The 14412-nt window shown below is 41.3% G+C and overlaps 1 protein-coding gene across 1 annotated transcript in view; it reads right to left on the bottom strand.

Moving 5' to 3' along the window:
• FNDC1 (fibronectin type III domain containing 1) overlaps nt 1–14412 on the bottom strand; it is a 133087-nt gene that overhangs the window by 61016 nt on the left and 57659 nt on the right. Inside the window, exons 5-9 of the mRNA XM_065590375.1 lie at nt 13534–13721; nt 13209–13316; nt 9534–9722; nt 4506–7784; nt 1740–1858 (exon numbers count right to left, since the gene is read on the bottom strand). Of these exons, the coding sequence (XP_065446447.1) occupies nt 1740–1858; nt 4506–7784; nt 9534–9722; nt 13209–13316; nt 13534–13721 (3883 nt within the window). The remainder of the gene's footprint in view (nt 1–1739; nt 1859–4505; nt 7785–9533; nt 9723–13208; nt 13317–13533; nt 13722–14412) is intronic.

The following is a 14412-nucleotide window of genomic DNA, read 5'->3' as shown; positions in this document are numbered from 1 at the left end:
TGTGGCACCTTTGAGACTAACAGAAGTACTGGGAGCATAAGCTTTCGTGGGTAAGAACCTCACTTCTTCAGATGCATCTGAAGAAGTGAGGTTCTTACCCACGAAAGCTTATGCTCCCAGTACTTCTGTTAGTCTCAAAGGTGCCACAGGACCCTCTGTTGCTTTATTCTATGCTGTTATTCAGGTTGCAGGTTGTGAGTATCCCCATTGATTTCAGTGGGACTATTTGAGGAGTGAGGCACGAATCAGCGTGGGCCAGAAATAAAAATTCCTTCCATACATAGGCTGGTTATCAACATGGTAGGTGGGATTTGCCCTGAACGGCAGATTTTGGAAGGCATTTAGGCACCTAAAGATGACTAACAGTATGTTGGGAACTATGAGGAAAGGGATCGAAAGCAAGACAGAAAATATTATAATGTCCACCCCTTCAATACTGTGTCCAGTTCTGATTGCCCCCATCTCAAAAAGGATATAGAGGAACTGGAAATGGTTCAGAGAAGGGCAACAAAGATAATCAAGACTATGGAATGGCTTCCATATGAGGCGAGACTAAAGGATTAGGGCTATTCAGCTTGGGAAAGAGATGACTGGCGGGTGGGGAGGGAAGGGGAATATAATAGAGGTTATAAAATCATGAATGGTGTGGAAGAAGTGACTAGAGAAGTGTTATTTACCTTTTCACACGGTACAAAAAACAGGGGCCACCTGATGAAATTAATAGGCAGCATGCTTAATACAAATAAGTACTTTTTTGTACAATGCATAACTAACCAATGGAGCTTATTTTCATGGGATGGTGGAAAGACCAAAACTATAACTGGGTTCAAAAAAGAACTGGATAAGTTAATGGAGAATACGTCCATCAATGGCTATTGGCCAAGATGGTCTGGAATGCAACCCCATGCTTGGGGGCGATCCTAAACCTCCTACTACCAGAAGCTGGGAATGGAAGACAGGGATGGATCACTCGATAATGGCTCTGTACTGTACACTCCCCATGAAGCTCTAGTTCAGGGCACTATCGGAGACAGAATACTGAGCAAGATGGACCATGGCCTGACCCAGTATGGCAGCTCTTATGTTCTTACATTGAAAGAGACACCTAGTGGAATTTTCAAAAATGCCTAGGCACTTAACTCCCATTGAAATCAATGGAAATTAGACACCTAAGTGCTTCTTAAAAACCTACAAGATGTCTATCTTTATGTGCCTAAACACCTTTAAAAATCTGGTGCTAAGGGCTTGTCTGCATAGGGATGCTATTTCACAATAAGACAGGGTTTGAGTTTAAAGCACTATAGCAGCTATTCTGGAGTAACTGCCTGTGTGGATACTCTTATTCTGGAATAAGAGTGTCCATATAGGCAGCTATAATGGAATAGCTATTATGGAATAGTTATTTCAGAATAGCTGTGCTGGTCAATTTCCCCATGTAAAGAAGAGCTAAGTTTAACATAAATGAAAAGCACTTAATTGAAGTCAGTGGAGTTTATGCTGCTAAATTACATAGGAGCTTTTGAAAATCCAACCCCTTAAGCCCTAAATCAGCTATTTAAATCACACAACAATAAATAAATTATTGTTTTTCATAGAGTCATTGATTTTAAGGCCAGAAGGGACCCTCAGTCTGAGCTCATTTTATAGTCTCTTTTTGGTGAAGAGCATGATTCCTTTTTTTTTTTTTTTTTTTTTTTTAAAGTCAATGCATCTTGAATTTGCAAAGAAGGTCACCCTACCCACTTTGTTCCTTGAGGACCATTGATTATTCTTTGTCCACCTTGTTTTCCATTATTACCAGGAAGTATTTTCCCATTTATATTTGTTTTTGTTGTAAGATTGGGCCTACCATTACTACCTGAAATAGAGAAAACAATATAATCAGTATTCTTAACAAGCGTGTGCACAGAACCAAACCACACTTTACAACATGAACAAATACAATGGTCATTACAAACTGTGCTTAATTATTTACACATAAAGGTATATGTCTAGTACATAATCATCATCATCATCATCATGTTCCTATTACGCCTCTGGTGTTTAGGGCAGTGACGAAGCTCCTCCACTCCTGTCTGTTTCTGGCAACTCTTTCAATGGTTCCCCAGCTGTGCCCCAGGTTTTTCAGCTCAGCTTCCACAGCTCTTCACCATGTTATTTTCAGTCAGCCTCGTTTTCACTTGCCTTCAGGTGTCCATCTTATTGCTATGCTGGTGATGGAATCAATTTATGTACGGATTCCAGTAAATAAAGCTGGGTTTAAAAGAAACTAAATATAAAGGGTTCGATTCACCACTACACTCTGGTTACTGTGCATTGCTCTGTTGATGCAAAGAAGATGTAAACCTGGCCTAACTGGCTGCTTAAACTGGATTTATGGCTGCTTTGTGTCACTGAAATGGTGCAAAGCAGCCATAACGTATCAGTAAACCAGGCCCAGAACCAATTAAAACTAGGACATTCAAAATTAAAGCTGAAACCAAAACCATGATAATGATTACAGACATTTATAAGGCACCTATCACCATAGTACTTGCATGCCTTTTCCATAATTTACAGTAGATCAAAAATTACACAGCACCCAAATTAGAGAGTGTATATCCTGAGTGAACCTACAGCACCCAGATCAATTTACCTGAAAAGTCCAGAACAAAGGGATTACCAGCCATGGAACTATCTGCTGAATGATTCCAGTATCTATTGTTAGGGGATCTCATCTTGCATCACACTGTAAGAGAGGTCTAGCTTGGCTCTTGATGATTTTCTGGTGGGAGCAAATTCAAAAACCCCGAGAACACCTTGGCACCACACTTGCAATTTCTACCTTATGGACTGATAGCTGAAGCATTCCTGCCAAAAGCAAATGCTGTAATGGGGAAAGTGTCTCTGAAATAAATGGCAGCCTCATGCATGCAAACGGGAGCAGAATTTGGCCTTTTGTGAAGGCCCTGCTAAAGAAAGGACCAAATACGCTGCAATATGTCAGCTCAGCGGGTTTCACATTAAGAATGTATTTTCATTCTGGAGTTTTTAGCCTTCAGTTGGTTCAGACTAGAAAATTAGGGGTTTGTTTTAGATATACACAGCAGACCCAGTCTTGCTCCCATGCAAGTTAATTGGAGGTTTGCTACTGACTCAAGAAGCCTGGATCAAATCCTTAGTTTTCATATAAGTATAAGAAGTGTAAAAAACAAAAAACAACATACAAAGTGTCTGAGCCTGATTCTCCTCTCAGTTATATCATGGTAAATCGGGGGACACTCCACTGGAGAGTGACTTTTGATGTACAATCTGGCCCGTTATTTTTAAAAGTAGGCATTTACATTTCTGTTGGGATGCACTATTGGAACACTTTCATATCTGTGCAGCTGAAAACAGCATTCCACACTGATTTGTTCAGAAGAGGACAAGCACTTGTTTTCTTTCTAACATGTTTGGCCTGTCTGTTCTGATCCCTGTTGGATTTTAAACAAAACAGATGCATAATTTCCAAATAGATCTTTAGTCACTAAAAACGTTCTTGAACTTTATAAGCATTTTTAAAAAGTCAATCACCATGTGGAATCATTTTTTTTTATCCAACCCCATACTGACCTTTTGCAAAGAACCCAAAAGGGGGGTGGGGGCGGAAATGCCTCTATAACATTTCTCCTCACCTCTAGAAGAAAACACTGAAAGAACAAACCTCATCTCACACAGCTTTATATAATATAATTCAGCTCAGCTCTAGAACAGCATTAGCTTCAGCTACAGGCACTCAACCCTGGGATGGAGAGCAATTTTAGAATCCTGCCCCCACCAAACATATGTGATGCTCACTAAGCGTACACTCCCTTTGCTGGTAGCTTTTGTGTTCTGTTCCTGCTGACGAGGTGGTATTCCAGCTCCACACAGACAGAGGTAACTGGCAGATATAAAAATCTGAAGGGCTTGATTTTTAGACCACCCACAGGTACCATTTCAGTCTACTGGAATTGTGGGTGCCCAGCACCTCTGAAAAATCAGACTCTAAACTTAATCTCTCATGCAACCATCCAGGATTGTCCTGGAGTCTCCAGGAATTAAAGATTAATTTTGAATTAAAGATTATGTCATGTGATGAAACCACCAGGAATACATCCAACCAAAATTGGCAACCCTAGTGTTGCCCAGTTTCCATACATAGTCCCTGACTCTGTCATCTGATCCCCTTGGGAAGACCTTGAGCCTCACCAATTTTGCAGGACACCCAAGAGGCATATGCATCAGGTCAGATTGTAGGAGCAAGTCTTCTGACTGTGATCTCTTCCCATATCACCCTCTGTGTTTGTACCGTGCTCAGCACAATGGGGACCCAATTCTGATGGGGCTTTCTGGATACTATCAAAATATGAATAATACTGTACATTGAATTATATACTTTAGCTTGTATCCTGATGAAACAATGCAGCTTTCATCTAACAACTGATAAGGGGGGAGGAACATTCAAGACAGTAAAATTAATAAAGTAATTAAAAACATATTACCTTGTCTATATGGAGGTCTGACAAATTGCCGTTGAGAAAGGTTTCGTGGCCTTTGTAGTCGTTGACGGGGCACGAGAGGGGATGAAGATGAAGTAAGCGTTGGAGAAGCAGAGTGTGTGGGATACAGCTGAGAAGGCACAGATATGGATGCAGAGGAGCGTGGCCAGGCCAATCTTGGCTTAGAAGATGTATGTGGTTTATTAGGGGTCTGAGAAATTCTTGAGACTACAGAAGACGATGACCTGCCTTGTGAGGCAGGAAGAGATTGTTTTAAAGTGGGAGGCTCTTCCTCCTCCTCTTTTTCTTCTGCAGAGTTTACTTTGTGTATTAGACGAGAGCCCATGGGTTTCCTTTTATCCCTGGCACCATTGCCATTCATATTTGTACTGCCTCTAGAATTGGAGGAAGATGACCATCTTGCAGCTGAAGATAATGTGGGTTTCTCCTCCACTTCTCCCTCATCATCACCATCTTTTGAAACTGACTGGCGAGATTTAGATATAGAGGAGAAAGGAGCTTTTGGAGAAGGTTCCACTTTTGATGGGGGTGACTGGAATGGGCCATATTTCTTCTCACTTTTGGATGCTATTCTAGTAGGGACTCTGGAACCCGAATGGTAATTAGGAACTGAAGGATGAGTTTGTCTCAAAGAAGTGGAGGATGACTTTGAAGATAAAGAAGTATCCCTGCTATTCTGATTGTCCTTTGCTGTGCCGGTGATGGATCTAGAGCCTGGCTGAGCGGGTTTTGATTGATAGGAAGATGAAGATGGTTTATACGAATCTGACACCTGTTCATTTGAAGTGGCTACCCTGGATCCAACATGTCTGCCTGCTGGCAAAGATGAACTTGATCCTCTGGAAGAAGTTGGAGAGTCATGCCTACTTTTGAGTTTTTCATCAACTTTACTAATTTGAGAAACTGACTGCTGGAGCTTTGAAAGAGATGAGTGAGAACTTCCCTGAGACAAAGAGGTAGATATTCTCCTAGAAGAAGAGACATCTTTAGGGAATGTAGAATGGGCATTTATTTTGTCATCTGCTTCCTCCTCCTCAGCCACATCCTCATCCTCCTGTAATTTTTCATTACTTTTGTGGGAGATCTGAGAAGGAAGCCAGCCTCTAGAATTTAATAAGGAGAATGGAAGTTGAGACTGACCAGCATGTGCCTTTTGAGAAGGGCTTGGTTCTGAATGGAGAGTTTTTTTAGATGAAAAATGAGAGCCTCCAGTTAATGTTTTTTGAGACAAAGGTATACTTTGTTTTGATTTTGCAAAGGTTTCCTTCACCTCCTTACTGTCCTCATCATCAGGCTGTTGTTTGGAAGCAGAAGACTGTACATGAGAATACTTTTCCGCAGTAGACACTGATGAAGACCCAGTGGAAGATGATGAGCCTGATAAGGCTCTTGACCTTGCATCCTGACCATCTGTTACCCGGTGAGAAACACTAGGACTAGAGTGGTGGTTAGTTCTAGTAGATGGGGGAGATCTCCCAGATATTGAGGGCAATGAAGAAGATCGACGGACTGTAAGCAAAGAGCCTGATTTTGTGGGAGTTTCCTCCATTTTTGTACTAAGAAGTTCATCTTCTGAACCAGAGAGCTGTGATTTTTCTTTGACTGGCTCTCTGCGGTGAACATTAGAATCTACCGAAGGACTTCTTCTTCTAGAATAGACTGCTGCTGAAGATGATGGTCTAGAAGAGGAAGGTGAATGGTCCTGTGCAATAGTTGAGGGTAGTGGTTTCTCATCTTCACCCTCCAGTTCTCTAGTATCTCTCTCAATATTGGAACTAGACCTAGTGGCACTAGTTGAGGTTAGGCGTGCATTAGTCTGAGGATGAACCTTTGAGGCGACAGCAGAATAAGGGGGTTTAGAGGGTGGCAGCTTAGATTCTTGACTACTACTGATCTTGTTTGGAAACTTATTGATTGTATGAGATGACTTGTGCTTGAGCAAATTAAAACGTTCAGAGGCAGTCTGTCCTAAAAAAGACCTAGAATTAAACCTAGACGAGGAAGAGTCTTGTCTTTTCTCTTCCCCTTCTGTTTCTGTGTCCTCACTATAATTACCATCATCAACATCCCTTCCATCAGACTTACGTTTAGCAGAAGATGGGATGCGTGAGTTAGTCAAAGTATGACTAGCAGAAGCAGAAACAGAAGACTGTGATGATGCAGAGGCGGTGGCTAATTTTGGATCCTTCAACATGTGAGGATTAGAACCTGAGTGAAGTTTTGTTTGCAGTGATGGAAGTGAATCTCCACCATGAGAAGAAGAACTGGATCTTGACCTTTCATTTCTACTCTCTGCCTCTTTGCCATCATAATTGTCATAACTATCCAGGGTATCAGAGTGAACTAATTTAGAAGAGGGATAGCGTGAATGACTTTGAGAGTTTGTAACTGTTGACGATGTAGGTGATTTAACTGGCACAGAAGAGGTGTGTGGCTTAGTCTGATGGCTCTGGATCACCTTGCGAGATACAGAAGACTGCCGATTCAGTGGTAAAGCCAAGCGAGTGTGGTCTGGAGTTTTAGGGGATACTTGACTGGATCCTGTTTTTTTTAATGGCACAGAATCTAGACTCACTTGCTTTTCCTCCACACTATCTGCAATATCATGAGGTACATTTTCAGCCGGCAGATTATCTAAAGGGATTTTAGGGGAAGAAGGAATATTAGAGTTGCCTTGTCTCTGACTCTTTGTTTCATTATCTGTGTACTTAGAAATGGAAGAAGATGCAGAGGACGAGGAGCGTTGGGTCATGGAAGACGAAGAGGAGCCATTTTTGTCTGTGCTCGTTTGTCTTGTCCTTACTGGAGTGCGTGGCCTAACTGGTGTTCTACCTGAAGAAAGGATAGAGTGAAATGGACGGCTAGGAGAGTGGGACCCAATGTTTCTTCTCTGATCTTGGGTTTTAGGCAATAGTGTTGGCATTTCAATGGAGGACTCTTGATCATCTGTGACTTCAGTGAATTGGGGATCAGGTTCTCGCTCTGATGTCTTTTTAGAGAATAGCTGTGATTTATTTAGCACCCCACTACCAGTCAACAGTTTATTCTTAAACTCAGAAAGAGGACTTTTTGTATCTCCACCACTAGGAGAACTAGATGAATGAACAGCAGTATGCTTAGAGGAAGCTGATGGTTGGATTTTCCGAGAAGGAACAGGAAAGGTTCGAGGTGGGGATGAAGGCACATCATCACCAGGTTTTTTTGACTCCATATTATCTTGAATGTTTGTTTGTTGATGAACATGTGAATCATCCCTACTGGCTGCAAAAGAAAAAAATATATTTTTTTAAAAATTCACAATGATACAGTATACGTAAAAGCAGCATAAAAACTGCCTAAGAAAAATGAATCAGCCAATAAGATCCAAATAATGCTTTAGAACATTGGACAATACTTAATTCAGTGTTAGTCAGCCTACTGGGAAATATAAATATCACTACATTATCAATTGGGGAAAACTTAAAATAATAAAAATAAATAATAAGTCAGTTGAGAGTAGGCAATGCTAGACAAATAATTGGAGCCAGATCTTCAGCATAGCTTTATTGATTTAATAGATTAATAGATGCTAAGGCTAGAAGGGACCATTTTGATCTAGTCCAGCTTTTTTCAAAGTTCGGGTCATGACCCAGTACTGGGTCACGGTACGTCAGATACTGGGTCGCTCTAGTCAGCACCACCGACCAGGATGTTAAAAGTCCCATTGGCAGTGCTGCCCAGCTAAGGCAGGCTAATGCCTGTTTTGACACCGCACTGTGTCCCGGAAGCAGCCAGCAGCGGGTCCAGCCTCTGGGGGGGGGGTCATGGGGCTCTATGCGCTGCCCCCACTCCAAGCACCGGCTCTGCACTCCCATTGGCTGGGAACCAGCCAATGGGAACTGGGGGGTGTGTGCCTGCGGGCGAGAGTCACGCAAAGCCACTTGTGTGCCTCCGCCTAGGAGCCAGACCTGCTGCAGGACACTTCCGGGGCGCAGTGCAGTCCGCGGTGCCAGGACAGGTGGGAAGCCTGCCTTTGCACCCCGGCTGCACCGCTGACCCAACCTCGCACTCCAACCCCTGCCCCAGCCCTGATCCCCCCCGCAAACCCAGAACCCCTTCCTGCAAACTCCTCATCCCCAGCCCCAGCCCAGAGCCTGCATCCCCAGCTCAGAGCCCTGACCCCTCCCGCACCCCAACCCCCTGCCCCAGCCCAGAGCCCCCTCCCACACTCCAAACCCCTCATCCCCAGCTCCGTTGGGTCGCGAGCATCAACAATTTTCTTCAACTAAGTCCCCAGAAAAAAAACACTGATCTAGTCTGATCTTCTGTATAGCACAGGCCATAGAACTCCCCCAAAACAATTCCTAGAGCAGATCTTTTAGAAAAACATCCTGTCTTGGTTTAAAAATTGGTCCACAGAAGAAATCCACCATGACTCTTGGTAAATTGTTCCACTGGTTAATTACTCTCACCATTAAAAACATAAGCCTTATTTCCAGTCTGAATTTGTCTAGCTTCAGCTTTCAATGCAGCTATGCTGATGTATACCAGCTAAGGATCTGACCCTTAATGCTATATTAATGATAGACAACAGATCATGTTTTTGTCTATATTACAATATAGTCATAGTAAAAAGCAGATATTTTGGAGTTTTGCCTAAGTAAGGACTGCAGAACTTGGTGAGCAAACAAAATACAGTATAGATTTCACCGAACATTGTAAAGCAAAAGGAATATATATTTTCATGCAGCAGGTCATGAAACAGCCAGATATATATGTTTACTTAAAATATTTGTTTCTCTTTATACTGTATGTGCTATGAAGGTGATGACTGACTGAATCAGTATTGCCATGACAGATCTAAGTTTTAAAGCTTATAACAAGCTGGCTATTAAAGAACCTTTGAAATGAAACAGTGTTATGAAACTCTGCAGTTTAATGGAATAAAAAGCCAATGACTGCAATAAAAAGTTACACAAACAAGTCAATGGCAAGAATGTATAGACTGAGTCATAAGAACACAATACTTACCTGTTGGCATAATGACACTGAAGGCTTTAGACTGAGGACCTTGTCCCCTCCTGTTTGCTGCTCGAATTTTGAAAATATAGCGTTCCCCAGGCTGCAGACCATCTATTATGGCAGAAGTAGTACCTCCACGATAGGTGATGGACTTTGCTCCGAATGGTTTGAGAGCCGGGGCGTATGAAAGAATGTATTCTGAAATGATTTGGCAGACGGTTGGAAGGAGGAAACTGAAAACAGTCCTGTTTCCAGCGGACAGACTGTATGGGTAGGATGAATTAGAACGTGCATTACTAAAATTAATACATTAGCAATGCACGTCGAGTCAACAGCTGGAGTATAAAGACATGATATACAATAAGCTAAATAAACATTCTTTCAACGTATTAGACAAGAATATAGATTTATATATATAGTAAATTAGCTGATTAAGCATACAGAATACAGGAGATAAATCCTACAGAATATTTAAGCAACAACCTTCATTATTGATGGTTATACCAACCAATAATTGTGATGGGAGCTATGAATCCCAAATGGAAAGCAAGTGGAAAAAAATAATGGTTACAAAGTCAAATATTGGGTGGTTTAGCTATTGCTATCACAATTTTTGCTTATGAACACTGAAGAGTCAAAAAATTCTACACTCAGCATTTATTCTAATACAAATGTAACGGATTGAATCTAATGATAGTTAGACAATTTGTTGAACACAATGAAACACTAACATTCTAACCAGTTTTTAATTGCCTTATGGCTACTGGCAATAAAGTCTGATGCAACCAATAACTGTTCTGTATTACAGAGTTATTTATGTTAGTAAAATAGTGGTGGGACTGATTTAAATACTTTGATAGTTAGTCTGCAGGTTCAAACCTTTTCATTCTAGTAGAAATTATAAAAATGTTTGATACAAAACAGTGTATGTACCCAACTAACCTTTAAGACATGCAATATTAAAAGCAGGTAAAATATTTTGATTAGTCCTGCTTATTCTTTTATCATTTATTTGCTGTTGAGTCCTGACACAGGACTCTATAATCACTCTGTAATCACTTTACACTTTAAGGCCCCAATCCTGCGGAAGAATCCCCACTACCACATAGAGTCCAGTTAGCTTTTGTGGGACTCCACCAGATGCAGAGGTCTAATCACTAGATCCTTGGCAATACTGGGACCTTAGGTTCCTTACTATCACAGCATTTAAGCAGGAGCTTAATTTGAAGCCCATGAGTAGTCCCATTGCAATCAGTGAGACTACTCACATGTTTAAAAGTTAAGCACATGCTTAAATGCTTTTGTGGATTAGGGCCTTAATTAGTATAGTTGTCCATATAGAGCAACTATATAGTATATTAAATTCTTGCCTTGATATCTAAAAGAAATACCTTAACCTAATGATGGACAGATGGTAGTAACAACACACATGCTCCATCCAACACAGTTAAATACATATTTCCCCCCCACTGACACACAACATTCATTAACTGTAATGGGAGATGTTCACCCTGTGCAGGGGACCAGCACAAGGTCTAGGCACTATTTAAGTCCCTCTGAAAACAGCACCTCTCAAAATAAGACTGAAGTGGTGCTGAGGCCTGGCATTGGCCATCTGCACTTGGGTGAATTTCTCCCTAACGGGAATAATTTATGCATGAAGGGGAACATATAACCTATAGTTTTCCCCTTTACACTCTCATAAGGCCTTGATTCAGAGAGTAGCATTTTTCGTGTAGTAACCTGCAAGATGCCTTTTTCATCCTTCTATAATTTTAAAAATCTTATTATTAGTTATAAAACAGAACTTTGGAAACTCTTTTCTAGGACTCTGGAGAAGTGCAACAGTGTGTGACGCTCCAGCGCAGAGCTCAAGGAAAACTATAGCCCACAACACTCCATTAAAAAAATTAAGGAACTTATTTTCCCCTCTAACAACTAATCTATAATGGTTGCAATAAGAAATGTGATGACTGTAAGACCTGGAACAACTCATAAAAACATAGATTAAAAATGCATCATTCATATTGTCAGACATGAATGAATTTTACTGATCAGTGCAAAGACTGATAATCACTAGAAGGCCTGGGAAGTATTCTTCCTTTCTGGTAGTAAAGAATATCCATACTGGAGGTAAGAAACATATGTTATACAGGAACGACATAGTGGCACTGGCCAGGAAATCTCTACAACAATTGTTATTTCTGGCCCTTTTGTTTGGCTGCTAGAGGGCAACAGCCTCCATTATTGAGATATGAAAGGTGATCAAAATGGAAAACAAAGAAAAAAGCTTACAAGATGTGTAAAATAAAGCTAGTGTTTGGAGTAAACAATGATCACGAGAGACCTAGTCCATGATTTCATTTTCACTGTACCTGTATAATTTAATCAGGTTCATAAAAAAGCCCTCTCCTATGGTACATCATATCAAAAGAAAACATTTTGGCCTTCATTTTCCTAAGTGATTTGGGGTGACCAATTTTTCAATCCCCAACTTGTGGCAGCTTAAAGGGGCCTGGTTTTCCAGAGTTAAGCACTCAGCCTCTGAAAACCAAGCTCCTGTAAAAGGGGCCTCAAGTTGAGCATTCAGAAATAGAGTCACCCAAATCACATTTGAAAATTTCAGCAAATGTGCGGATTTCTCAAAACTCAGGGCATATTTTTAAAATTTCAAATCACATCCATGCATCGCTGCACAGGTTCTTTTGGGGGGGTTTTAAGCTTTAGGGTGAAACTTTGCCTCCAATGAAGTGCCTGGCAAAACTCCTGTCGATTTTAGTGGAGACAGATTTCTCCCCTGGAGTGCACACTATGCAAGTCTTTTGTGCTGATATGCTATGTGCCCGCTCTTTCTCCCTCTGCCATTGGCTTGGTGACTCCTGTGACTCCACAGTTCTGATAAAACAGCTGTATAATGTTCCAAAGGGATGGAGAGAAAAGCTAGTGGTTCCTTCAGTCATGGGTGAGTGGAAGTAGCCTGATTACCTGCATATGGAGTTTTGAGGGGAGATGGGAGGAAAAAATGCTGGAAGGTTGTTCAGATCCCATCCAATTAAATTACTACTGATTGGCATACACTCCTACTGTGGTAACTGTTGCTTCTGTATGAAATATCCAAACATCAGTGTTTTATGCTTGTTTCTTTAAGAGGGACTTTCACATTATGGTAAACTTTAAAAAAATCATGAAACATAATTCCACCCATTCTGATGATTATCCTACTACCCATGCTCCTTTTTTTAATCATCAAAAGGTCATTGTACTGTCTCCGTAAACAACTTTCCCCCCTTCTTGGTACAGGAGTTAAATCATATGATTGTATTTGTGACATCACAATCATTTTGATGGCAAAGGCTTTGTGACATCCCAGGCAAAGCACAATGGCTTCACTGCAGCACATGGCAAAAGCTGAAGCAGAGCTGGGCAGGAGAAAACTCTCCCGCACATGCAAGAACTATTAATAAGAGAAGATTACTGGTATGATCAGCTGCTATTTGCATGAAGTTTCCTTTATTTCAGCTCACCACAGAGTGGAAGTCCCTTCTTGAAGAACTTGAGCTCCCTACAGTTGTACATTACATACAGCAGCAGTGTCAGTTTAACTTTATTACTATAGTGTGATTTCTGCAGGTCACTTTGTCTTTAATTTCTCTCTCAATCTATTAACTGGCAGAAATGACCTACCTTTTACTTTTCCTTCACTCTCTGCAAGAGGGTCCCAAGATGCAGTGACAGAGGTTGTTTTGCCTTTTATTGGCCAAACATCTAAATTTTCAGGTGCACTTGCAGGAGCTGTGAAATAATACAGAAGAATGGAAATTAAGGTCAGAAATAATGGTTATACACAAAGGCATATTTTTTTTGCCCCATGTTTGCATCCCAACACCTTCTGTGCAACTATTTCAAAGACAAAACATGAAAAGCATTGCTGAAATATAGATCCACCTGTAGCTGCAGTAGATCTAATTTTCAAAAGGTACGTTAAGTTGTAGATAATTTTGATACATACCAGCTTCTGGGGTTCGTTGGTAAACAGAAGCACTCCATTTGCCTTCCCTTTCTCCCTCTGAAATTCGCACTGCAAACTCATACATAGTGTCTGGTATCAGCTTATCCACTAACACCCGTCTGTTAGGGACTTGTTTGTAATCCCACCTTGCTGATTCCCCTTTCTCTCGATAACGGACAGCATATCGCCTGGGAATGGAAATGTGAGAGCCAAAAATTCATCAACTGAAGTCATCAGAATCAAACACAGTTCAAGCCTTTTTCTACTAATGTGCTTGGCAAAAAAAAAAAACATCCAGTGATAGGGGAAGAGTGAGCAACCATGAGCTAAACAATCTCTTTTAGAACATGTCTACACGAGGAGCACGTCACCAGGATAGGTATGGAGGTATATTATACCAGCAAAGTGCTCCTCAAGTGGACGCAGCTTACATTGGCAAAACTACTCTTTTATCAGTATAGCTTATTCCACTATCCTGGAATGAAACAAGCTACGTGAATAAAAGTGCAGTTTTGCTGGTATAACTGCATCTACACAACAGATTTCTGCCAGCACAGCTATGTCAGTCAGGGAGCACAGCTCTTCACGTGCCTGACCAATGTAGCTGTGCTGGCAGAACTCTGTAGTGTAGACATTGTGTCACCGTACTGATCACTGTAGTATCTAGGTTCCCCCCAATGCTAAGGTGAATGAGATGGAAGCTGATTGCGCCCTGGGAGGAACTCACTCTAGGGGAAATCAGGTAGCGTTTGCATGGCTGTCCTCCAACAGGGGCTGTGACAGAGAGGAGAGCCTTACTTTGGAGGCTGGGGTTACTGGGAGCTCTGCCAATGGAGTCTGCCTGTGGGATGAGCTATCTCAGCATATCTCAGGGTTGCA

This window comes from Chrysemys picta, chromosome 3 (assembly GCF_011386835.1).
Source record: "Chrysemys picta bellii isolate R12L10 chromosome 3, ASM1138683v2, whole genome shotgun sequence".
In the NCBI taxonomy this organism is placed as follows: Eukaryota; Metazoa; Chordata; order Testudines; family Emydidae; genus Chrysemys; species Chrysemys picta.
The sequence above is the reverse complement of the archived record's forward strand: the minus strand, read 5'-3'. Positions and strand labels throughout refer to the sequence as shown.